The 25,876-nt window shown below is 38.9% G+C and overlaps 1 protein-coding gene and 1 pseudogene across 5 annotated transcripts in view; both read left to right on the forward strand.

The window, feature by feature from the left end:
- The first annotated feature begins 863 nt into the window (after positions 1 to 863).
- The window catches only part of Ica1l (islet cell autoantigen 1,69kDa-like), a 102,670-nt gene continuing 77,657 nt past the window's right edge, over positions 864 to 25,876 (forward strand). The window contains exons 1-2 of one of the 5 annotated variants that reach the window (XM_005397051.2): positions 864 to 1,240; positions 23,962 to 24,130. In XM_005397051.2, the coding sequence (XP_005397108.1) occupies positions 23,969 to 24,130 (162 nt within the window). In that variant the 5' untranslated portion in view covers positions 864 to 1,240; positions 23,962 to 23,968. The remainder of the gene's footprint in view (positions 1,241 to 23,961; positions 24,131 to 25,876) is intronic. The other 4 variants (XM_005397054.2, XM_005397053.2, XM_005397050.2 and 1 more) reach the window with 4 other exon arrangements.
- LOC102003734 lies at positions 12,590 to 13,314 on the forward strand (annotated as a pseudogene).

A 25,876-nucleotide genomic window follows, 5' to 3' on the forward strand; every position in this document is an offset into this window, starting at 1 on the left:
AATTCATCTTAATATTGTCGGTCTAAATTAACCATTTAGTATAAATAGCTCACATTTCCCCATCCTAAAACTACTGTGTTTCTATTTTGTACGATAATTTGTAGTACTAATGTTCTAGACTCTGACCCCAACTTTGTCTTTCATGTTAGAGAACTTTAGTTATTGCCTCAGGTGTAAGCGTTTTTCCTTGATAGACAAGCACAGTTGTAATGAATTTGTATTTTGCAGTGTTAGGAAAGTCGTTAAAAATGTTGGAGCCACTTTCAAAAAGAAAGCATTCAGCGTTGATAAACTATCTTCCACCAGTACATAGTATTAGTTCTAGCTGTTTACATTTTTCCTAAAGTTTTTAGGTTCAGAATTTACTCTCTTGTTCTTGAAGACTCCTTCATCACACAAAATTATGGCTATATATGTGCATTTAAGGTAAGTTGTTAATAGTTAACTTAGTTCTCTTTAAACATTTGAAATAAAGAAAAGGGCGTTAGCCCTTCCCGGGGGCCAACCTGGGGCTGAGAAGGCCAAGAGCTATGGAGATCCGGCTCCTGCGCTCGGAGCCCGCGGTTGCGCGAGGCCGGGCGGGCGCAGGGAGGAAGGTGGAGGCGCGGGGGGGCTTTCCACTTGCCCCGCCAGTCCTCAGACCAACGTTCTGTCTCGTTCGGTGCTCCCCGTTTCGTAAAAAGGACCTAGGGAAGGAAGGCACAGCGAGGGCGCCGGCCTTCGTTCCCAAGCGAACCGAGATACTGGGTGGAGCCAGGATTTGAACATCCCGCCCCGCTGCGGTGACAACCCCGAGGGCTCGGGGAAGAGGACAAGGGCGCGCGGGCGGCGGCGGGACGGCAGCCGAGACCGGACAGCAGTCGAGACGGGACGGGAACCGCAACGGGACGGGAGCCGAGAGGGGCCGAGCGCCGCCCGAGGCGGCGGAGGAGCGTCGCGTTGTGCTGCGCCGCGGAGAGCGTCCGGGCCTCCTTCCCGGGCGGCGGTGCGGCCGGAGTTAAAGCCCTAGGTTCACTTGGCGACGCCGGGAGCGGGCGCCGCTGAGGCGCGGGCCTCGCCGGCCTCCTTGGCTTCTGGGGTCCCGCGGAGCGCGCGGACCAGGCGGCGCTCCTGCCCACGCCGACCGGGAGCCAGCGCCGCGGCCGGGGCCGCTTAGGTGCTTTCTTCCCGGGAGGAGAGCTCTTCTCAGAGGGCAGGTGCTGACGGCCTTCAGGTACTGGACTCCTGGCCCTACCTGCAGGTTGGGCTTACTTTTGTTTCGTTTTTTATCATGGGGACGTCGTCCTTAGACACTGGCCATCCATTGGTAAAGAAAACATGAGCAGATGTGCCGGCCGGGCGCGCCGCGGAATGCGCCGGCTGGTGTAGGGCGCCAGGCTCCGGCTTCTGCAAGTGCGGGTCTTCCGGTCCTCGCCCGGCCGGTGCTGTCAGCGGTCAGACGCCCGAGTCCGGGGAAGGATGGAGAAGGGAAGAGGAAAGCCCAGCCTGGTACCTCATCCGCCATGCCATGGGTTTGCCGGTAGAGGGGGTGGGATCATATGTCATCTAGTAGATGATTTTGATGCACAGAACATAAAAGCTGTTATAAAAAAATAGCTTGCTGGGAAGATAACGTTGCCCTGTTTTTTTGTTTTTTTTTTTTTTTTTTTTTAAGTATGTTTGGAGTTACAGTATTTGATTCAGACTCAGGCAACGCGCTGAGAGACGGTTTTACTTTAATCCTCTTCACATGGGATAGCCACAGGTGCCTCCATTTTAATAGGAGTTAATTATACATTTATTGTCCAAATAAACCTCTTCTAATGGCGTGTATATATTTTTATGACAGAATTTTAAATTTGTTTTATATTTGTTATCCATGCCTAACATACCCAGTATTTTTAATTCTGTACCTATTTAATAGTGCAAAATGTACTGTATGTATCGCAGTGGAAACATGTTCAAGGCACTGTTCTAATTACTAGTAATTATAATTGTTAGGCAAAGTGTTATAATTTTAAAGTTAGAAGGGTGCTCAGAAATCATCCTATCCAGAAGGCAAAAACTGCAACATGAGACTGGTGGAAAAAATAGTAAACTATATTTTTATATTAAATGTTTATCATAAGCAGTAGACAAAATTGATACCAATACCTGAAGTAAAACCACATACCAGAATAAAAGATAATATCCTATTTTGTTCTATACTGACAAAGTTTCTGGTTTTATAGTGTGCTACATCCTACAATGTAAATTTTTCTTTGCTTTTGTACTTTTTTAGTACCTTTGTTATTTAATATCTTCTCTTTTTTCATTTTGTCTGTTTTTTGTGGTTGTTTTTGGTGTCAGGAATCAAACTTAGGACCTTGTGCCTGCCAGGCAGGCACTGTATTGCTGAGCTATATTCTCAGCCCTATTCTGTTTTTTTTCATGCCTTAAGTTTTGCCTTCCTTTTAAGTAGTACTTTTCAGACTTCTGCTTAGATCCAGTATTCACCATTGAAAGCTTAGTGACTTTCTTTTTTTGGCCATTGTTGACTCATTGCATATAATATTAGTTTTTAAATCATTTTTTGTTAATTTTTCCATTGTTGACTCATTTGCATATAACACTAGTTTTTCAATTGTTTTTTGTTAATCTATGTAACATAGTTAAAAAGGGCTAAGATGTTGGTATATTTACAATAGCCAGCATTAACAACTGTTAGTACTTTGTCATATATTTCTTTTTTCTTCTTCCTTCTCCTCCCTCCTCCTCTTCTTTCTCTTCCTTCCCTCCTCCTCTAACCCTACCCCCTCCTCCTCCACTTCCTCTTTTTTAAAAATTTAATTTAATTTTATCTTATTTATTTTGATATCAAGAATCAAACTCAGGACCTCACACTTGCCAGGCAGGTGCTGCACCACTGAGCTAAATCTCCAGCCCTTTTTTTTTTTTTTTTTTTTTTAAAGATAGGGACTTGCTGTGTAGTTCAGGCTGGCCTTGAACTCACTAGGTAGCCCAGGCAGCAATCCTCCTGCCTCAGTCTCCTGAGTGCTGGGATCACAAGCATGTGCCACCACACCTGGCTTCTCCTTTCCTGTCCTGGAGACCAAACCCAGGGCCTGATGCATTCGAGGCAAACCCTCTACTATTGAACTGCATTCCCAACCAAAAGAATGTTTTACAATTACTTTTTCCAGAATTATATTTTGGGCATTTTATTTTTCAGGGATTTTAGACTCCAAGGGTTTTGATCTTTGAGGATTTCAACATTCTGAATTATAGTGTTTGGGGATTGTCTGGGGATGACTCAAATCCAATTTTGGATAGACATACTTTGCAGAGGCTGCAGATCCAGTTCCTGGACTCTTCAGTAAAGCGAGTCACACAGTACTTTTGGTTTCCCAGTGCATATCAAAGTTATGTTTATAGTATACTGGGATCTATTAAGTGTGCAATAATGTATCTAAAAATTACACAGACTTTAATTTAAAAATACCTTAATGTTTAAAAAAATGCTAACAATCACCTGAGCTTTCAGCAAGTTGTAGACTTTTACTGTGGAGGGTGCTGCCTTGATGTGGATGGCTGCTGACCGATCAGATGGTGGTTGCTGAAGCCTGGGGTGGCTGTAGCAGTTTCTTAAAATAAGACGTCAGTGAAGTTTGCCCCCTCTCCTGGACTCTTCCTTTCAGGAAAGATTTTCCTGTAAGATGCAATACTGTTTGGTAGCATTTTGCTCACATGGCACTTTTTCAAAATTGGAGTCAGTCCTCTCAAACCTTGCTGCTGCTTTATCAACTAAGTTTATGTAATATTCTAAATCTTTTTGATGTCACTCCAACAGTGTTCACAGCATCTTCATCAGGAGTAGATTCCATCTCAGAAACCACTTTGTTCACCCAGAAACAGCTCCACTTCACTCTATCTTCCTAATGCAGAAGCAACTCCTCATCATGCACTAAAGTTTTATCATGACATTCTAGCAATTATGTCACATTAATCTCATATACCTCCATCAGAGTTCTTGGGTGACTAAGTGTATTGCCAGTGTGCAGTAGTACATATTTTGAGATGGAGACCTGGATTCAAATAATTTTTTCTTTTCTTTTTTTTTTTTTTTTTTGGTTTTTGAGACAGGTCCTGATATCTATATTCCATGCTGCCCTTGAACTTGCTCTGTAGCCCAGGCTGGCCTTGAACTCAGGGCAATCTTTCTGCCTCAGCCTTACCGGTGCTGGGATTAGAGATGTGCACCATCATGCTCATCTCTTTAAGTGATCCTCTTGCTTCAGTCTCCCAAGTAGGGGTTCTATAAGTGTGCACCACTATACTTAGCTTAACAGTAATATTTTGAAAGGCATATTTCTTTTCTGTGCAGTAAGTATCAATAGTGGGCTTAAAGTATTTAGTAAACATGTTATAAACAGATGTGCTGCCATCCAGTGTAATTCCTAAGGGCCTAGGATTTTTTTAGTGGTAAATGGGGATTTGGGAGTGGAAAAGTCATGAGCTTGTCCCAAACAAGAAAGTCAGCCTGTCCTTTGAAGCTTTAAAGCCAGGCATTAATTACTCCTCTCTAGCTGTGATAGTCCTAGCTGGCATCTCATTCCAGTAGAGGGCTGCTTTTTCTCATTGAAAACCTCATCAGTTGTCTTTGGTCTTCTAGGTAACTGGCTGCACCTTCTACATCAGCACTTGCTGCCTCACCTTATACATTTTGCTATGGAAATGGAAGTGACTTCTTTCCTTAAACCTCATAAAGCAATCTCTGCCAGCTTCAGACATTTCTTCTGCAGCTTCCTCACCCTTCTCTGCCTTCATAGACTGAAGAGAGGGCCTTTCTCTGGTTTAAGCTTTGGCTAAGGGAGTACTGTGGCTGTTTTGACCTCTTCAAACCACTAAAATTTTCTCCATGTCAGCAGTAAAGCTATTTCGCTTTCTTATCATGTGTTCACTGGAATAACATTTTTAAATTCTTTCACGAACTTTTCCTTCTGGTCAACTATTAGTCTTTTTGCTCAGGAGGCCTACCCTTCAGCTTGACTGACTTTCAACCTGCCTTCTGCCTTCTTAATAATTTCTAGTATTTGCCTTAAAATGAGAGACCTGTGACTCTTTCTTTCACTTGAATACTTAGGGGCCATTGCATGGTCTTAATTGGCTTAATTTCAATATTGTTGTGTTTCAGAGAATAGGAAGGCCCAAGAAGAGAAGGTAAGGTGAGGAATGGCTGGTTGGTGGGGCAATCAGAACACAGGCATCATTTATCACTTAGGCTGGCTGTGTTATATGGATATGTTTCGTGGTGCCCCCAAATAATTACAGTGGTGACAACAAAGATGACTGATCACAGATATACTGTTGAAAAAGTTTGAAATATTATAAGAATTACCAAGACGTGACCTAGGCACAAAATGAGCACATGCAGTTGTAAAAGTGGTAGTAGTTGGTACAGATGCTATGGAGGACAACATAGCAAAATTAAAACATTTTTAAAAAGCTGCATCCTTTAACTCAACCTTTATACTTCAAGGAACTTATGTAACTGATACAGTCTTTATGTATTTTAAATAATAAATATGCAAGTTTTTTCACTGTATTATGGTTTGAAATAATACTGCAAAAATAATCTATCAATCAACTAAAAACTAGTTAAATAAGTTAGACAGTCCACTAAAATTACATTCCAGCTGACTAGAAAATTCCATGTCATATTTTTTTTCCCTTAGCATTACATAAAGTACTCACTTTTTTTTTGTAATGCTGAAGATGGAATCCAGGACCTCACACATGTTAGACAAGGGCTGTCCCACTGAACTATACCCTCAGCCCTAACTTTTAGTACCTAATGTTGCTGAGGAGATGTCTGGGGCCAGCATAAATGATGTAATTTGTACATGGTCTTGTTTCTTCTGCCCAAATGCTGAGAGCATTCTCTTTTTTTTTTTCCTGAAGATTCAGCAACATTCCATAAAATATTGGAGTCCTAGATCACTCTCTATTTTTCCTGGAATACAATGAGCTCTTTTAATATTCAGTGTTGTATTTTAAAATATTTTGCCTATTCCACATGTCTGTCTTTCTCTGTTCAGGATTGTAATTTACATTAGATCTCAGTTGTTTATCTTCCAGATCTATCATCCTTGATTTTATCTAACAACTTTGTTCAAGTCGTGTCACTTTTACTTTTAAACTTCATTTTGAAAATTCTTTCCCTTGTCTTGCTGTCTGTGCTATTAACTTAATTTTCTGAGTTATCTATTCTACTTTTGGTTTTCTTTTAATGCAATTTCAAATTCAGTATTTACAAAAAAAAAATCTTTTACCAGGTGTGGTAGTGCATACCTGTAATTCCAGCACTGCAGAGGCTGAGGCAGGAGGATCATTGTGAGTTCGAGACCAGCCTGGGCTACAAAGTGAGCTCAAGGCTGGCCTGAACTGCATAGCGAGACCCTGTCTCAAAAAGACCAAAAAAAGAAAAAAGAAAAGAAAAATATCTTTCTTACCTCCTTTATTTTAGCCTTTTCCTGATCTGTTATATTGAGTTATACTCTATCTGCATGCAGAGAAATTCTTTAAAGTTCTATTTTATGGAGTTTTTTTTTTTTGAGTATTTTTCTCTTTTTCAGATTATAGTAGTTCCTCCTTTTTTTCTTACAGAGCTACTTTTTCATGTTACTTATTTGCATGTTATTTGTTATTGAACAGAATAATTCTGGCCTGTTCTTTGCCCAAGAATGATGTATACAGTACAGTCATTTTAACCTCCTCCCTATTTACATGGAAATTAGAATAATTGCCTTGGAAACTGAGATGGGAGACTGGATACTGATTATTGTAATCTCTGTTCAGTAATTGGCTGCTTGGTGCCACAGTTCTTAGGTGTTTTCTCTAGGCTCTTTTTCCATAGTGTGAATTAACCATTGGCGCCAGAGGCAGGTTAAGGCTAGTAGATCAATAATTAGTTTACTTTGGCCTGATGTACGGGGTTGACAACCACATTCCTGCTTCTGTTTTCCTTGTAGCCATGTTTTGTCTCTAAGCACAGAAAATAAAAAATGTTCTGGGTATGGATTTTAGGGAGCCCAGTTATACAGTATTTCTTTCCTATTTCCCACCCACCTCCTCAGGTTGGAGCCTAAAGTTTGAGGCAAGTGGACATAAAAATATCAAAGTTATTATTAAGAGAGCTGTTGGAGGACATACATGATAGCAGTGGTTTTCTAATTCTTCTGTTTTCCAGGTCAGACTTTGCTATAGCCCTCTGTCTTGGTTACTTTTCTCTCATTGCTGAGACAAAATACCTGACACCCAAAATTAAGGCAGGAAAGGTTTATTTAGCTCACAGTTTGTGGAGGTTTCAGTCTGTATTTGACTGGCTCTAAGGCAGAGTGGCACATGGCAGAGGGTAACAGTTCATGGTGGCAGAAGATGGCAAAAGCAAAAGAGCAGAAGGGGGAAGTGGTGGCAAGCAGCCTCTTTCCCTCCCTTACACTGTATGCAAACTACCTGCCCCAGGCAAGGGTAGCACTCAGACTCATAATCCAGCATTGGACCATGGATCATAAACTGTATAAGCCTGACCCATGACTGCATTAGGCTTTGGGGGAACATCCAGATACAAACCGTAACACCTTCAAAAATGAACATTTGAGTCATCAGAAGAGACCTTATAAAACTTTTTCCTTTTGTAGGTTATAAATAGTGTGAGATGGAAAAAAGGGACTAATTTCCTCAGATTTAAGACTTTTCATGAATTGCTCTGTACAGTCAAGAAATGTGGTAGTTCTGTCCTGTTGAGGAATGTGAACTAATGGTAAACTCATCAGTCAGGTTTCTCACAGAGAGAAAGGACAAGAGGCAGGAACTATTTGTGCAAAGTTTCTCTTCATGGAAACCAGAAAAGTTGCAAGGAGGCATTCCCTACCTGAAACATCATAATCCCTTTCTCCGTGGTCTTTTTTCCAATCCATGATAGTGAGATAGTTGACAAGTAGGATGTTGTCTGCTTCTTCCATAACTCTGGTTGCAATCCCTTCAATGATTCATCTTTTCAAGTTAGTGATTCTTCAGAGCTTACTGAAGTTGCCAAAACTGAATTTGTTTGAAATTAGAGGATGTGTGTGTCAGATTTGGATGTCCTCTATATATTTGATGCAAATCTCATTCTATCTGGCATGTATTTATTGATGTCAGTGCTATGAGATGGGGGCATTTTGTGTTTGGAAGTTCTTTTGTGAGTTGCTTATTCTTATTTTGTCCTTATTTTTCAGATAGTGAATTTGTCTTTTCATTACTGAGTTGTAGTAGCTTCCTATGTTAAAAATACTATTACTCCTGCATATGCTGTGGTACACAGTCAGATATTTCAAAAGTTGCTTACTGTTTTTTTTTTTTTTTGTCTTTCTCCTGTACCAGGAACCGAACTCACGACCTTGCGCTTGCCAGGCAGGCGCTTTTGCCGCTGAGCTAAATCCCCAGCCCTACTTACTGTTTTAATTACTTTTCTCCTTGCTAGGACAAAATACCTGACAACCAAAGTTAAAGGGGAAAAGGTTTATTTAGCTCACAGTTTGTAGAGGTTTTGGTCCATAATCAGCTTACTCCAAGGGTGGGTAGCACGTGGCAGAGGGGCAACAGTTCATTATGGAGTAAGACAGCAAAAGCAACAACAGCAAAAAAGGAGAACAAACCTCTTTTCCTCTCTTATATTGTAAGCAAGCTCCCCACCCAAGGTGTAGCGCTCACACCACCTCCATGCCCTCCTCTTGCACAGGCTAAGGATGTTTATAAAGTGAGGACCCTGACCCCCTGCCAAGTCAAGCTGGAAGCACTATAACTTTGTTTCCTGAGGTGAGGGCCTACAAAGTAGAGGCCCAGGTTTAACAAGCTGTCTTCAAAAAGCCTGCCCCCCATGACCACATGAGGCTTTGAGGGAACATCCAGACGCAACCATAACATTCTGCCCCTGGACCCCCAAAGATTCATGCACATCCCTTTATGCAAAAGGCATTTAGCCCATCTGCACAAGTTGCCAACAGTTTCAGTACTGCTGAAAAGTCCAGGTCCCACATCTCCTGAGATTTAAGGCAAACTCTTAGCTATGAGCATCTATACAAAATAAAAGTTAAACACTTTCAACATTCACTGGTGCAAGATAAATATTTTCATTCCAAAAACTACAAATGGGAATATGAAGATTGGGTGCAAAGCAAGTCCAAACTCCAGCAGGGTAAACATTTAAGTCCTATAGTTCCATATATGGCATCACAGACAATCTGTGGCAAGATGTGAGCTCCAAAGGGCTTAGATGGCTCCACCCCTAGGGCACTTTGGTGTTAGTAGCTCCCACAGCTTCTCTCTTGGGCAGGCTCTGCTCTTTCTTTGCAGATTTCCTTAGATGATCCATGTCCCTGGCTTTTCCAAACTTCTAGGGTCTCTGCTGCACCTTTGGTTTCACTCTCACAGCTTCACACTGCCCTCTCAGGAGCACAGTGCCTGGCCTCCGAGGCCTTCTGAAATTGGGGTGGGAGCTTTCTTAACTCCACAACTCTTGCATTCTGCATGTGCCCTAAAACCAGTGCCATGTGGATGATGCCAAGGTCTGCTTCTTGGAGCAGTAGCCAGTCTTCCCTTTCTCTTAGTAGTAGGGGTTGAGTGCCTGGATCACTGGGCACTCTGAATCCAAATCTGAGGAACAAATTCTCTGTGCCACCGCCATTCTGGCATCTGGTGTTCTGCAGCTTTCTCCTCAAAGCAAAGTCTTTCAGTCTCACAGTTTTGAGGCTGCAAAGGGTAGAGACTTGCTGCTTCTTGTTATGCCCTCATGCCATCTTTTCTATTTTCCTGTTCCTTCTTAGCAATCAGGATCTCTTCTGCTCCATCTTTGTAGTCCACAGCTTTACTAGAGCTTCCCTTCTGGCCAAACTCAACATTTTAAATCATTCTGCTGGGCTCTCTGCTCTTTTTTTTTTTTTTTTTTTTTTTTTTTTTTTTTTTTTTTTTTGGTTTTTGGTTTTTCTCCGGTACCGGGAACCGAACTCATGACCTTGCGCTTGCCAAGCAGGGGCTTTTGCCGCTGAGCTAAATCCCCAGCCCCTTCTGCTCTTGATTCTAAACATAAGTCTGGCCAAAAGCCCCAACAATAGCCATGCTACCACTTCAACATTCCACTGCCTTGAAATTTCTTCTGCCAGATTAATTAGTCCATTGCCCTTAATCTCAGTCTTAGGCAAAGTCTCTGGACACGAGCAAAGTGCAGACAAACTTTTTGTCAAGCCATAGCACACATCAAAACACAAACCATAACACTTATGGTCCATTTGTTATACTGTATATGTTTTAAATTTTCCTAATGTCTACTAAGCCATTTTTACATGATTTTCTTGCCTGCTTTCATGTTAGAAATATTTCTGATCCCAAATTTATAAGACATTCACCTATATTTTACATAGTATCATTTTAAGGTTTTAGTATTTAAATTTTTAAACATTCTTACAATATCTAAGTATCTAATTTTTTCAACTAGATAGAAAACTTCCTAACATTACTTATTGGATAACATATCCCTTTCACATAGATTTGACGTGTCATTTTGACTGCACTGGACTGAATGATGATGCCCCAAAGATAACAGGCGGAATCCTTGGAGCATGTGAATGTTACCTCATATAGTAAAGTTTTTGCAGATGTGACTAATTAAGGATTTGAGATGAGATTGTTAATGCATCACAGGTTACTTTTTAAGCGAGAGGCAGAGGAAAATTAAACATAGACACAGAGGTGAAGACAATATGAAGACAGATGCAAAGATTATCGAGTGCACTGTCACAAACCAAGAATGCAGCATAATGGCTGTTTTTTATTACCTAATTTTCAGAATACATACTATTGATTTTTCTGCCACCTGCTCTAACATTTCTGCTATATGACTGAGTACAGTACTATGCTGAAACACATCAGCTATGTTCTTCCCCATGGAGATTTCCTTCCAGAGCCCTTCATCTTCTATCTGAAATAGGACCTGCATGTCCTGTGCAGCTGGCATCAGGGGCTTCCCTTCACTGTTCTTCCGCTGTGGATCTTGGTCTTCCAGTTTGCATTGCTGTTCTTGGTCTTCCAGCTTGCACTGCTGCAACCTGCTGTCATCCACCCACTACCCCCATGTGTCTCTCTCTAGCTCTCCCTTCTTCTCCTCTGGGGACTGAAGCCAAGGCCTTCATACTGAGTGGCATCCCAAACCCTTTTTTATTTATTTTGAGACAGGGTCTTTTTCAATTGCTAAATTGGCCAGGGTTGAATTGGCCAGGGCTTGAATTTGTGATCCTCCTGTCTCAGCTTGTCAGAAGGCTGGGATTACTGGTGTATTATACCTAGCTCCTTTTATTCAATTTTTTACAAACTTTAGCCACCCTCTTACCCCATCACCATCAAGGCTTCTTATTCTTTTATAATTTCTTCCTTAGTGATATTCTGTATTTTTTCATGGAAGTAGTATTTTATCTCTCTGAGGATTTTATTTTATGTATTTATTTATTTACTTTTTGGTATTGGGAATTGAACTCAGGATCGTGCGCTTGCCAGGTAGGCACTGTGCCACTGAGCTACATGCCCAGCCCCTCTCTGAGCATTTTAAAGTGTTGTATTTTGCTTTGTTTTCCTCCCTATATTATCTTTGTCTCCTGCGTGTGTGTGTGTGTGTGTGTGTGTGTGTTTTGGTTTTTTGAGAACAGGTTCTCACTGTGTAGTCCAGGGTAGTCTTGAATTTGCTAAATAGCCCAAGTTGGCCTTGAATTTACAATACTTCTTCCCCAGTGCTGGAATTACATGCCTGTGGCACTGTGCCTGTGGTTTTTGTTTTTTGTTTTTTTTTTTCTGGGTTAGATTAGAAGTATTTGGGTTTTTTTTTTTTTTTCAGCTCTCAATCTTCCTGCATCAACCCTGTTAGTACTGCAGCTATCAACATGCACTGCCATGCCCAGCCTCTCAAGAAAAACTGCTCTCCCTTTTCCTCTTTTACCCTCTCCTCCCCTCCATCTACCTCCTCGTCTGCCTCTCACTTCTCCTGTTTTTTTTCCAATGCTGAGGATTGAGGGCCTTCCCACTGAGCTTCAACTCTAGCCCTTAATATTTTTAAATTTTGACACAGGTTTCACTACATAGCTAAATTGCCCAGGCTAGATTCAAATCCGTGATTTTCCTGCCTCAGACTTTCAGAGTACTGAAATTATAGGCATGGTCCACCACACCTGCTTGACAGAGGTCTTTCTTGATAGAAATTTTCTTCAGCTATTTGGTGATCTTTGGCTCTCCATTTATATTTAAGAGTAAGACTATAATAAGGAAATTCACAGCTTTCTATGCATGAATGAGTTTGTCACCTAGTAAATGTTACAGGCAAGGATCTATCCTTTTGGAATCTCACGTGACGTATTCCTTTTCTGTGGAGTTTTTAATATGTATTGTCTGGAGAGAAGAATCTTCTGGGGGAATTAGGAGTGTGTATGTGTACTTTGTACTTTGTTGGTGAGCAAGGGGAAATGAACTTGACATTCAGTGATTCAATATGTAGACTTGGGGGCTTCACACTTGGCTGTGGCTCACAGCTTGAGTGTCTTTGTGATCCATGGGCAGCAGTGAGGGCAGTGATGACAGCAGCAAGGAGCAGTAAAAAGAGCTCAGGTCTCTGGAGTCCATCTACCCTGACTCCTTCACAGTATTATCAGAACATCCACCCAGCTTCACCATTACTGTGATATCTAAGCCGGAGAAAATGGTGAAACTGTCTAGACTACCCTCAAGTTTACATACAGTGAAAAATAGCCAGATGAAGCTCTTCTTTATGAAATATTCTCCCCCAAAAAACTAGACGATAATGATGTCACAGACATTTAAAAATTATTAGCATTGTAGGCTGAAGAAAATCTTGCTGGGGTCATGATCTTTACTCTAGTGACAGTGGTGCAAGAAAAATTAAATAGTGGCTCAGATAAAAATGAGGAGAGGAAGAAAAACTAAAAGCAAAAGAAGCCAAGGAAGCAAAGAAACAGTTATCCCATGGCACTCCTGTTATAACTAAGAATTTATGTTGGAAGACCAAGCTTGATGTAGAACTCTTGGAAATTAAGAAAAGATGGATGAAAGATGAACAAGCAGGAAAAAATAAATTAAGTGGCAAACAGCTGTTTGAAAAATCTTGACACACGTGATATCAAGTTCTTGGAGGAGGCTGGGAATGATGTGGAAGTAGATTAGTCTTTGTTCTGGGAAATGGATGACTCGGAGCTGGAGCAGTTTAAGGAAGATGCAGACTGCAGTCCTGCTGACCCAGGGAGTGGTGCAGCAGACTGATGGACTATCTCCATCTCCAGAGAGGTTTGACAACCACAGCATCTGTGGCTATACTGAGAGGGTTTTAATTTTTCTTTTTTTTTTTCTAAGAAAAAAAAATAATTTTCAGGAGAATAGTCTTCTGATAGCTTTCATTATTGAACTTAATGAACTGACCTTAACATTAAAAAAAATATGTAGAGTTGATTGTTTCTATACCCAGTCCTCTGCTGTGGGTGGCCTGCTGAGTCCAGACCTTTCCTCAGCTGCCATTGAGTGACACACAGTAGGGAGGAGCCTAAGAGTCCACCCTTGGAATACACAGAATGGTGAGTCCTTCAAAGACTTTAGGAAGTAACTGCCTCATTTTTTATTAGCATTCTTCTTTTGGTTACTGAGGTTACTACTTTCTCTGCTGTCAGAAAAACTCATTGAAGTCTCTTACTTACTCTTGTCTCTATATTTTTTATATACTTAGAAGTTAGTAGATTACTTTTTTTTTTGGTCTTTTTTTTAAGACAGGGTCTTGTTATGCAGTTCAGGCTGGCCTTGAGCTCACTTTGTAGCCCAGGCTGGTTTTGAACTCGCAACGATCTTCCTGCCTCAACCTCCCAAGTGCTGGGATTACAGGCGTATGCCACCATGCTCAGCCTAGTAGATTACTTTTTATTTTATTCCTTTACTATTATTTTAATGGGTTTAGGAAGGGAAAACAAAAGCGCACATGGTCAATCAGCTTTCTTTTTTTTGAGACAGGGTCTTGCTAGGTCACTAAATTGCCCAGGCTAGGCTCAAACTTGTGATATTACTGCCTCAGCCTCCCAGCTTGTGGGATTACAGGTGTGCGCTGCCACATCTGGTTTCAGTGTTCATTTTTATTTTTTTTTACTTTTTTGGTGCTGGGAATTGAACTCAGGACCTTGTGCTTGCCGGGCAGGCATTTATGCCACTGAGCTATGTCCCCGGCTCTCAGTGTTTGTTATTAATAGGGTCTTCTTAGAATGTATTTTAATACTAAAAGGACAAGTTCTTCATCTTCCAGATTATTCTCAAAGTTGAGCTTTAAAATCATTTTGTCAACTAGATTTTTTAAAAGTTAGGGTTTTTTCCTTACAGCCTACACATATACGCTGTATATAATAATTAGAGTAATATCTTATACAGTCATTTCCTCAGTATACTCATATTAGTTCCAGGATCCTTGTGATGACTAAAATTCACAAATACTCAAGTCTTGTATGTAAAATAATTTTTATATATGTAAAATATTTATATATATATATTTTTTGGTATCAGGGACCAAACTCAGGACTTTGCACCTGCCAGGCAGGCACTGTGCCACTGAACTATATGCCCAGTCCTTATATTCTTTTTTTTTTTTTCATCTTTTTGAGACAGGTTCTCGCTATGCAGTTCAGGCTGGCCTTGAGCTCACTTTGTAGCCCAGGCTGGTTTTGAACTCACAACAGTCCTCCTGCTGCAGCCTTCCCGAGTGCTGGGACTACAGACATGCGCCACCAATCCTGGCTATATTCTTTAATAGGATCATTTATCTCACTTTTTTTCTCATCTTCCTTTTACTTTTCAAAATTTTTTTTTTATTTTTCTGTCCTCCACCCCTTCATCTTTACTAGTATTGTTATGAAGCTTTATTAATCTTTGGATTTTAGTTAACTCTGTGCTATTATTTTTTATTTTAAAGATAATTTAAAAAACAATGAAAATGATACAGAATTTCAAAATAAGATGATAGGAAATTAACAATGGTTATTATATTGCATATTGTTATCTTCAAAGTAGCTGCTCAAATTACAGATACAGGCAAGAAAGATTGATCAAACAATATAAACACTAACTGTTCCTTTCAATGAACTAATAGAAATTAGTAGTACAATTAGCTATATATATATATATGTATATACATTCCTTCTTTTCTCCTTTCCCCCATCCCAGTTGCTCCTTCCTTTTGAGCAGTTTCTTTCCCTATCACAATATCTGTTGTACCTTTTGGATCTTACTTACTCTTTCAATTTTTTTTACACTAGGGAGACAATACGATGTTTACACATGTGAATCTGATTTTTTCACTTACGTGTATGGTCTCTAGTTGCATCTAGTTACCTATAAAGTCTCAGGATTATCCTTTTTTATGGCTTTATTTTCTGTTTGTATTTCTTCATCTGAGAAATGTGTATTCATCTCAGATGCCTATTTTTGGATTGGGTCTTTAAATTTGGGAGATCTGATTTTTTTTAGCATTCTTTATGTGTTCTCGATAGTAATCCTTTGTCTGAGGAACAGTTGGGAAATATTTTTCCCACATTGTGGATTGTCTTTTCACTCTTTTGGTGGTTTCTCTTGCTATGCAAAAACTTTTTAATAAGATGAGATCCCAGTTGTTGATTCTTTGTGATAGTTCCTGTGCGATCAGGATTTTTTTGTTTTGTTTTGTTTTGTTTTTCCAGTATCGGGAATCGAACTCACGACCTTGCGCTTGCCAGGCAGGCGCTGTGCTGCTGAGCTAAATCCCCAGCCCCACGATCAGGGTTTTATTCATAAAGTCTTTGCCTACACCAATGTCTTGAAGAGTTTAATCAATTTTAACTTTCAGCAGAGTTAATGTTTCTGTTTTAATATTTAGTTCTTTGATCCATTTGAAATTTAGTTTAGTGCATGGTGAAAGATATGGGTCCAATTTTAATCTTCGGCAAGTGTAAAGCCAGTTTTTCTAGCACCATTTATTGAAGAGGCTATCTTTCTCCCAGTGAATGCATTTGGCACCTTTGTCAAAGAGAAGGTGGCTTAGTATGTCTGTAGTTGTTTCTGCATCTTTTAATCTGTTCCATTGATCTTTGAGTCTGGTTTTGGGTTTTTTTTTTTGTTTTTTTTTTGGTGTTTTTTTGTTTTTTGTTTTTGCCAGTACCAGACTTTTTATCACAGTAACTTTATAGTATAATTTTAAGTCAGGGATTGTGATGCCTCCTGCCTTGCCTTTGTTGCCCAAGCTTGCCTTTGCTATTCTATGTCTCTTCTGGTTCCAAATAAATTTTAGGATAACTTTATCTAATTCTGTGAGATATTGGAATTTTGATCAGAATTGCATTAAATCTGTACAACAGTTTTACAAGTATGGCCATTTTCACTATATTGGTTCTTCTTACCCAAGAGCAAGGGATACGTCTCCATTTTCTGATACCCGCTTCAATCTCCTTTTTTCAGAGTACTGTAGTTTTCAGTGAAGAGGTCTTTTATGTCCTTTGTTAGATTGATTTCTAGGTATTGCATTTTTTTTTGGATGCTATTGTGAAAGGTGTTGTTTCACTAATTTTTCTCTCAGTGAGTTTGTTATTTGTGTACAGGAAAAAAAAGTGTTGAGTTTGTATCCAGCTATGCTACTGAATTTGCTTATTAATTTTAGGAGTCTTTTGGTGGACTTTTTGGGGTCTTCTATGTAGAGTATCAGTCATCTGCAAATAATAATTTAACTTGTACCTTTCCTATTCTTACTCTTTTTATTTCCCTCTCTTGTCTAATTGCTCTGACTAATGTTTCCAGAACTATATTGAATAAGAGTGGGGATCGTGGACATCCTTGTCTTGTATCTGATTTTAGAGTGAAAGCTTCCAGCTTTTGTCTGTTTAGTATGACGTTGGCTGTTGGTTTGTCATAGATGGCTTTCATCAGATCGTAGGGTTTTTATCAAAAATGAGAATTGGACTTTATGAAAAGTTTTTTCTGCATCTATTAAGATGATCATGTGATTTTTGTTGTTGGCTCTGTTGACATGGTGTAGTTCATTTACTGATTTGCTTATGTTGAACCATCCCTGCATTCCTGGGATGAATCTTGCTTGGTAATGGTATATACTCTTCTTGATGATTTGTTGCATTCTGTTTGCGAGTATCTTATTGAGGATTTTTGCATCTATGTTCATTAGGGAGATTGGCCTATAGCTCCTCATTTTAGTTGGGTGTTTCTCTGGTTTTGGTATCAGGGTAACACTTGCCTCCAGGAATGCAGAGAGAGAGTATTGCTTCTCTTTCAATTTCATTAAAGAGTTTGAGGAGTATTGGCATTACATCTTCACCAAATTTCTTGTAGAATTCCACAGTGAATCCTTCAGGGCCTGGGCTTTTCTTTGTTGGTAGCTTTTTAATTTATCTTCAATTTCACTGGTTGATATTGGTTTATTTAGGATTTTCATATCTTCTTAATTTTGCTTTGGTAATTAATTTGTATGTAGAAATCTGTCCATTGTACATTTTCCATCTTATTAGAATATAAGTTTTCAAAGTAGGTATAGATGATCATCTGGATTTCTGCAGGGTCTATTGAGATTTCACCCTTTTCATTCCCAATTACATGGATTTGAGTCTTTTCTTTCCTTTTTTTTTAATTTTAAAGAGTAAAAGAAAGACAACATAGTAATAGGGGGACTTACCGAATTATAGACAGAGTGGTAGGAAGTTATCAGTTGTTATTTTACCTATTGGTATCTTCAAGATAGTTTCTCAGAAAAACAAACAGACAAATAATAGTGAGTTACAGACAAAAATGGTAGTAAATTATCAATGGTTGTTGTACTATACTTTGGTATCTTCAAAGTGGTTTCTAGAGAAAACAAATAGAGCTATACGTGAGTGATCAATTAAATAATCATTGACTATTCTCAATGGTTGTTGTTGGAAACACATAGTAATAAGCGTACATCCATTTATGGAATAGCATAGGAACAATACAAACATTACAGAGTTATGGACAGATTGGTAGGAAAATATCAATGGCTGCTATAATACATGGTGGTATCTTCAAAGTGGTTTCTCAGGAAGACAGAGATACACAAGAAAGATCTAACAAGTAGTTACAGCCTAAGGGTTGTGAAAAATGGATTACCTCCTCACCAGTGACTCCTTTCACTGAGGTGTGATGGCTAGAAGGAAGGCCAAAAAAGAAGGCTTGAAAAGAAGGACTGAGAGACTTGCACATGTGTCTAGCAACAGGCTGTTTTCTTTTTCCTCTATAGTCATGATTACCCAGGGCTTCTCCATGGAGATGACATGAGAGGGGGTGTGGAGCCACTTGATGGCTCTACCTAACCCTTTGAAATGCCTATGAGATCAGGGTGGAATCCTCTTAGCCACATTGAGCCACTTGATGACTCTACTTAAGTATAGGGAAGCCACTCAAACAATATTGCTTTAATTTATCCTCATAGTAAAAACTTCAGTACTTTGTTTAAGGAAGTAGAGATGGAAGACTTCTTTTAAGAATAAAACTTTTAAATCCTAAGAATGAGCATGGTTCTACCTTTGATTCACATCACTTGAGTTAAGCTTCACTGGCCATTCCTTTTCTGCTCAGACATCAGGCATATATTTCTAAATTATCTGCATTTTGTAAGAAGAAACAAGGATGGAATCTAGCCTACTTCAAAAGTAAAGAAGAAGGAAGCCCACATTTCCCTTGTAATGAGAGGCTTAGCCCCTATCTACAAGGGTCAGATTTTCTGGTGACCATGAGTTTACCTGAAATCAAACATGGTGGAACCCACATGGCTGACTCATGTGACAAACTAAAATGGAACTAACTAGGATGAACTGAGAAAGTAAAGTTCATCTAGGGAAAAAGCTCAGATGAGACTTTGAGCATACAAAGGAGTAAATTGCCATAAGCAGTTAGTCAGGCAGGCTACTAAGTTACCAACAGCTAACTTTGGCATGCCCCAATCTCCTGTCTCAGTCAGTGTCACAGCCAGTGTTTTTGAATTGTCCATGGACTGTGTATGGTGACACATGCCTGTAATCATAGCACTCTGGAGACTGAGGGAGGAGAATTGCCAGGAGTTCATAGTCAGTTTGGGTTACATAGTTCAAGGCCAGCCTGAATTACATAGCAAGAACCTGTCTCACAAAAATCAAATTGTCTATGGACTAATCTGCCAGCCACACGCTACCACCACAGTGAAGAAAAGCCAAGGGAGGCAAGTTGTTTTTCCCATCTCTGTGCTTACAGACCATGGAGACTATATGGAGGGCCAGTTGAGTGCTACAAGATTTGCCAAAAGACAGGGAATGTAGAAAAGACAAGTGTGTGCTGATGTATGAGGGATAGTGAGTTCATAAGAGAGAACTTGACTCTTTTAGTATTTTCTATCTGTTCACTTATTGTGTACATGTACTACTTGAAATCTTTGTATATGTTTAGAATATCTACTTTAAAGGGTTTGTTAATTACAGTATCTAGGAATCTTCAGTATCTGTTTTATTGACTACTTTGCCCCTTGAGTATAGGTCATATTTTCATATTTGTTTGTCTTCTTTGATTAGGTACTGGTCATTTTAAACAAATCATTGTTTTGGTTCTCTGAGGAATTTTTATTTTAGAAGAAAGTTAACTTGGCTGGATTGAAACTCCCAAACTCTGTCTCTTCTGTCACTAACAATGGCTGAACTTGTGCAGATTTTCTACCCAGGTGCCCCCTTCCATTGCCAATGAATGTGTGCTCTTCTCAGGCCCACGGCTTTCAGAGAAAAAGGAAAGAGTAAACTGTATTGCTTTCAGATTTCCAAACAGATAAGAACTTTCTCTCTCAAGAAGATGATAAGGTAGGGGAAGTCCTCCTCAATACTCCCTAGCATTTTGTTCCCTAACTGGGCCTAAGCCTGCAGTTGATATAGGTCATATGATAGGGAGGATATATGAACCTCCAAATAATATAAAGGAAAGATTGTAACTCCCAACTTGCTAAATGTGTGAAGCACCAAGTTTGTGTTCTCTAAAATTGAGGAATGAAGTCTAGGAACAGCAGAGGTTAATGGTAGGAAGAATTTATTGAAAGATAGCTTCTGTCTGAGAGAGACAGAAGGGGGCCCAAAGTGAGTTGCCCACTGACCTTCTCAAGGGTGTTTTATTGAGAAAAGTCACAAGGTGAGGCAGATTCAAGGTAGGACAAAACTGTAGTCAACTAGTAAGATTACAAGTAGTCACTTAGGTAATACTGATCCCATGGGAAATCAGAAGATGGATGTGAGGTAGGATAAAACTATGGTCAACCAATGAGATTACAACAAGTATAGTTACTTAGGTAATACTGATTAAATGGGGATCAAATGAGGAAGCAAGTCATGTAGCAAGGGTACATGGACCAGACAAGGATTTTCTGGAAGGAACAGGCCAGGGAGGTTTTAGTCCCCCATCCAAGGTGATTGATGCCTATTTAGAATGTCAGTCACTGCTGTTCATCCCTAGGGGAAGTTTGTGGGTGTAGTCAGTCCTCTTTTTCCTAATGCTTGGCCTTCAGGGAATGTGCCTCCTGCCACAGTTGTCTTCTGTACTGAGGGCCTGTCTTAACTGCCTGTAATATGTGTAACTAACTTAGCTTCTACACTACAGTCAATTTAGTAGCAGAGATCAGTGGTTTGTCATACAGTTGGACTGACAGTCATGCTGATAACTGATAACTATTGTACAATGGGGCGGGGGCTTATCAAGAGCAAAGAAAAGCAGACAGAAACTGAGTGGAGGAGAGAAGATCCAAGTTTCCCTTACTAGTCTTTTTAAAATTTGTTTTGACACTGGGAATCAAACTCAGGACTTTGTGCTTGCCAGTTAGGTGCTATGCTGCTGAGTTATATATCTGGCCCTTCCTCACTATTCTATATTCAGGATTGAATGCTTTCTTTCTAGTTTTTGTCTCAGATTATGTCCAGCCAAATTATCTAGCATAGCATGTATCAGCAATTAAATGGTGGCTGATCAGTGCTGCCCATAAATTGAGGAGGATATACAAAGGTGAACATACAGAGAGAGGACATATGGAAAAATGGCTACCTTGTGGACTTTACCATTTATCTGTGTTCTGTTTTATGCTTTTTATTTAAAACTATTTTTCATATATTATGGCTATTCTGAGTTAATTTTCTTTGTATTTATTTAGTATATTTCAGACCTTTATTTCTTCTGTGTCATTTTATGTGGCTCTAAAATAACATATAGTTGGATATTGTTTTTGAATTTTTAATGATTTTAGATTATTTGTGTTTAAAAGGAAATTTGCAATTATCACTTTAAATAATGTAGTTGTTCTTATTCCAGCATCTCAGTTTATACTTTATTTATGTTTGCCTTACTCCTATTTTTCCTGCCCTGTATTTTCTAAGTTTTTCTTGCTTATTTTGACCCCTAGTAATTTAGAAATTAGACATCCTGTTTTTATTTAATTAGTAAGTACTTCAAAATAAAAAGGAAAAGAATCTCTCTTTACTAGCGTGAGGAATACAATAGTACCTGTCTGTGCTCATGGAAATGAAGACACACACCTCCTTCTTCTTCCCACAGTTTATTGGAATAATTTGGGCTTTAGAATCAAACTGTCATTATTTGTTTCTCTTTGTAACATCTTAAAAATATTTTTACATCTATATTTCCTTTTATGTATAGCCATGTTAGCTATGATAAAAATAATTACTATGACATCAGTTTTTATGTTGATGGTGTACAATGTTCATCTTTTTCTTTTATAACATATCTTCTCTGAATCTCTTTTAATATTTGTTGAATTATTAGATATTAAAATGTTTTTAGTTAATTTTAATGATACATTTAAAATATATAGAAATAGAACATTGGTCATAGGAAATTTGTGCCTGTACACAATACATCTTTCTTCTTTTTTTTTCCATTCCTCTCTCTTCTCTTTAAGCCCTCTTTCTCTCTGTATTTACAAAAGCTTTGTTTCCATTTTTTTCTTCTATTTTTTTCTTTGCCCTTCCTTCCTTTCTCCCTCCCTCCCCACTGGTTCTCCTTCTCATTTGAACATTTTCTTCCTGTTTTACAACATTTACTATATGTTTTGGTCATTATCTACCCTTTTGGTTTCTCATACCAGAGAAACAATGCAATATTAAAACATGTGTGTCCAATTTATTTTACTTAAGAATATGGTCTCTGGGGCTGGGGATTTAGCTCAGCGGCAAAGTCCTGCCTGGCAAGCGCAAGGTTGTGAGTTCAGTTCCCAGTACCGGAGAAAAACCAAAAAAAAAAGAATATGGTCTCACAGTACCTTCATTTACCTAGAAAGCTTGAGGTCCTGAGTTTGATTCCTAGTACCAAAAAAAGAATCAAGGCTAGAGGAGAAAGGAGGATTACACACAAGCTCTGGGAAACTGGTAGAAGAGAAGAAGGAAAGAAAGCAGGAAGAAACAAAAACAAGAACAGAATAAAATAACAAAAAAACTAGAGACAGTATTTACACTCATAAAAACAAGAACAACTAATAAAAAGAAATATTAGGGAAGAAAAGAAAAAAAATGACCACTTCAGGGTATGTCTCTGCTGTGACTGGTAGACATGGGGCCGACAGAGTCCAGATTTATGTTGATTAATCCCAACAAGCCAACAGTAGAATTACAGCAGAGCAGTGGATAATCCCAGCAAGTTTGTACCTGTAGTTCCATTGAAGTTCATGCTGCTTCTGGTTTCTGGCTATGGGGCTGGGACCTGAGTTGTTCAGCCAGCAACACTGGGAGCCTCCTCCAGTTTGCACTCAGCTCGCTGCTGGCTTGTACCCAGCTCCTTGCTGACTTTAACTCAGCTCCCTGACCTCCTGCTGGGTTGATCTTGGCTCTCTGATCCTCTGCCAGTTTGAAATTGTGTGCCTTACCCTGTCACTGGAAGCCACTAGGTGGAGCCAACCCACAGCTGCTCTGAGTTCTGAGTTCATTTGGCCCCTTTCCAAAATGGCAGCCAGCCAATTGCCCTTTCCTAGGAGACATCTTAAGTGGGATAACTCACCAGCCACTGCAGTCCACAGTATCCACTGCTTCATTTCACTGGTGTGTTTGTCCTTGGGGGCCTCTAGGGTCACCAATAGCCACTGTGCCTCTGCAGGTTTAAGCTGTGTGCGCCCCCCACCCCCACCCCATGTTGCAAGCTGGGTCCTAGGGAGAAAGCACTGTTTGCCATGTCCCTGTTCTGTGTTGAGGCCCCTCTCTTCACTTTCCCTGTGGGCTCCAATTCTTACTTCAGACCCACTTCCCTCCTTTTCTTCCTCACGTTGTTATATTCCAGTCTCTGGACTCCAAATCTTGGAGAGGCTGTTTCTCTGCTGCTCACTATTCTGCCATCTTCCCAGAAGTCTCTTAAAGTATTTTTTGAGGGATCTTTATAAAAGTGTATGTATCTGACACTTTGCATATCTAAGAATATTTATTAAATTGTGTTTATATGTCATAGCAATTACAAGTATAGAAAGTTTTCCTACGGGAATGATAGTAATGTGTAGAGATGTGAGTGAAAATTTTTAAATTTTGCGGTATTATTACAAATGCAAAAATTCAAAACTAGTACATGTCTACCAACAGAGATTGGTCAAATAAATAGAATTATTTTCAGTTAGAATTTAAAAATTGTAAATTTTATACCTTTGTTATCTAAACAAAATTAATATAAGTATCATTAATCTTTTGGCTTCTTCTTCAAGTTGTAATTATAACATAAATTTAGACCATACAAAGGAAGCATTAGCACATTTGTCTGTGAGCATTAATATCTTATTTAATATCTTTTTTAGTTTGTCAGTTAAATCTTGAGTAGTGAAATAGATATTTCTTATTGAGCAGGGCTTTTTTTTTTTTTTAAAGAAGCTTAATTTTTCTCTATTCATTATAGTTACTCCATGGAGTCCTTTGGGCAACCCAGACCAGAAGATAACCAGTCAGTAGTCAGCAGGATGCAACAGAAATACTGGAAAACTAAACAGGTCTTTATCAAAGCAACAGGAAAAAAAGAGGATGAGCATGTAGTGGCATCTGATGCCGAACTGGATGCTAAACTTGAGGTAAATTTGAAGATTCTCTGTGTTGTATGTAACTGGTTAACTGGTTATTATTTAGAATGCTAAGAGGACTATAACAAGCTATCACCCGAAGAGTTTAAGGCAATAAAGTCAAATATGATAGTAGAATGTTTATTTTTATTTCACTGTCAATCAGAGATTCTGGATAAGAGGTCACAATTTTTTCTTTCTTTCTTTCTTTCTTTCTTTTTTTTTTTGTTGAAGTCTCACTCTGTAGTTCAGGATGACCTCCAACTCACTATGTGTAGCCCAGGCTGGCCTTGAGCTCGCAGAGATTCTCCTGCCTCAGCCTCCCAAGTGCTGGGATTAAACACATATGGCACTATACCTAGCTAGAGGACCAGAATTTGCAGAACTGTTCACCTAAATTAGATGAATCATGAATTAGGTAATTTCCCTGGTACACATATTATAGTTTTAAAGCTAAGTATTAATTAACTAGTTAAGTTCCCAAGCAGGACCTTATACCCATTACACATCATGTCATAAATATCATATAGTACTTTGATATGAAGTCTTATACCTCACTGAAATAAATGAATTGAGATCAAATTGAATGAGGATAAAGTTAAGTGTTTTTGTTTCTGTCATTAAGAAATAAAGTTATTGAAATATTTCATAATACCTTTTTAGCTCTTTTTTAAGTCAAATGAACTAAGTGCCCTGAAACATTTTAAAACCTGTAAATGTTTTATACATTTAAGAAATTAAGTGAATTAGTCTCATGCAAATATGTGATACAGACTGCATTTTTAAATGCAGATTTACCAATTCCATGTACCTATACTAATTTAAGGTAACTTTTACAAATATTTCCAAGTAGGCATTTTAGAACCTAGTTATTGTATTGACAGTCTTAAAAATGTAGGTCTAATTTAATAGGTCATCCTTCTGCAGAAGAATAAACATGTCATTGCCATAACAAATACAGAAATAGATAACAAATTAAGAGGCTTTTACTATTTGTGTTGAAAAGTATTCCTGTTGTGCTTCAACAATAAACAAGGAAAAATGACAGATCTTTATTATTACCTATTGTGTGTGTTTTAACTCGCAAAGTTATCTCGTCACAGATTTCACACAGATGTTTTTGTGTTGTTTCACATTGTTAGGTAATCTGTGGGTGGCATATTTTGCATTTACTGTGAGTTTACTCATTAGACATATATTTGAAATCACCAAACTTTATCCCCATATATATTATTTTTTAGAGGTTAAGAAGTATTTTCATTGTAAAAATAGAAAGCAACAGTACAGAGCGCTTTTAAAAACCTACTGGGAAAAAAAATCAACCATAATAACTTCATCTTAGAACTCTTGTTTTCTATTTTAATCTTCTTCCACATACACTAAAGGCAGATTTTTAAATTGCCAAAGCTGGATACCAGATCAATTCAAACACATTTAAACTTGCATGAAAAATTGATAATTAATCATCCACCAAGATTTAGTGCTTTTTACCAGTATTCCTAAATTTAATTTGGCATCAGAATTATAGTTAAACTGTTCCTGAGGTAGAATATTTAGGCTTCTTGATGATATTTGAAACAATTTGATTGGCTAGGACTTAATATTAAAACACAGTGTGAAGCAAGGTCTTTTGAACAAAGTATCATGAAAGTTCTTCAGTATAAGAATTTGTGTGGGGCTGGGGATTTAGCTCAGCGGCAAAGCGCCTGCCTGGCAAGCGTAAGGTCGTGAGTTCGGTTCCTGGTACCGGAGAAAAAC

Source organism: Chinchilla lanigera, unplaced genomic scaffold (genome assembly GCF_000276665.1).
Source record: "Chinchilla lanigera isolate Chin_1 unplaced genomic scaffold, ChiLan1.0 scaffold00056, whole genome shotgun sequence".
Classification (NCBI taxonomy): Eukaryota; Metazoa; Chordata; class Mammalia; order Rodentia; family Chinchillidae; genus Chinchilla; species Chinchilla lanigera.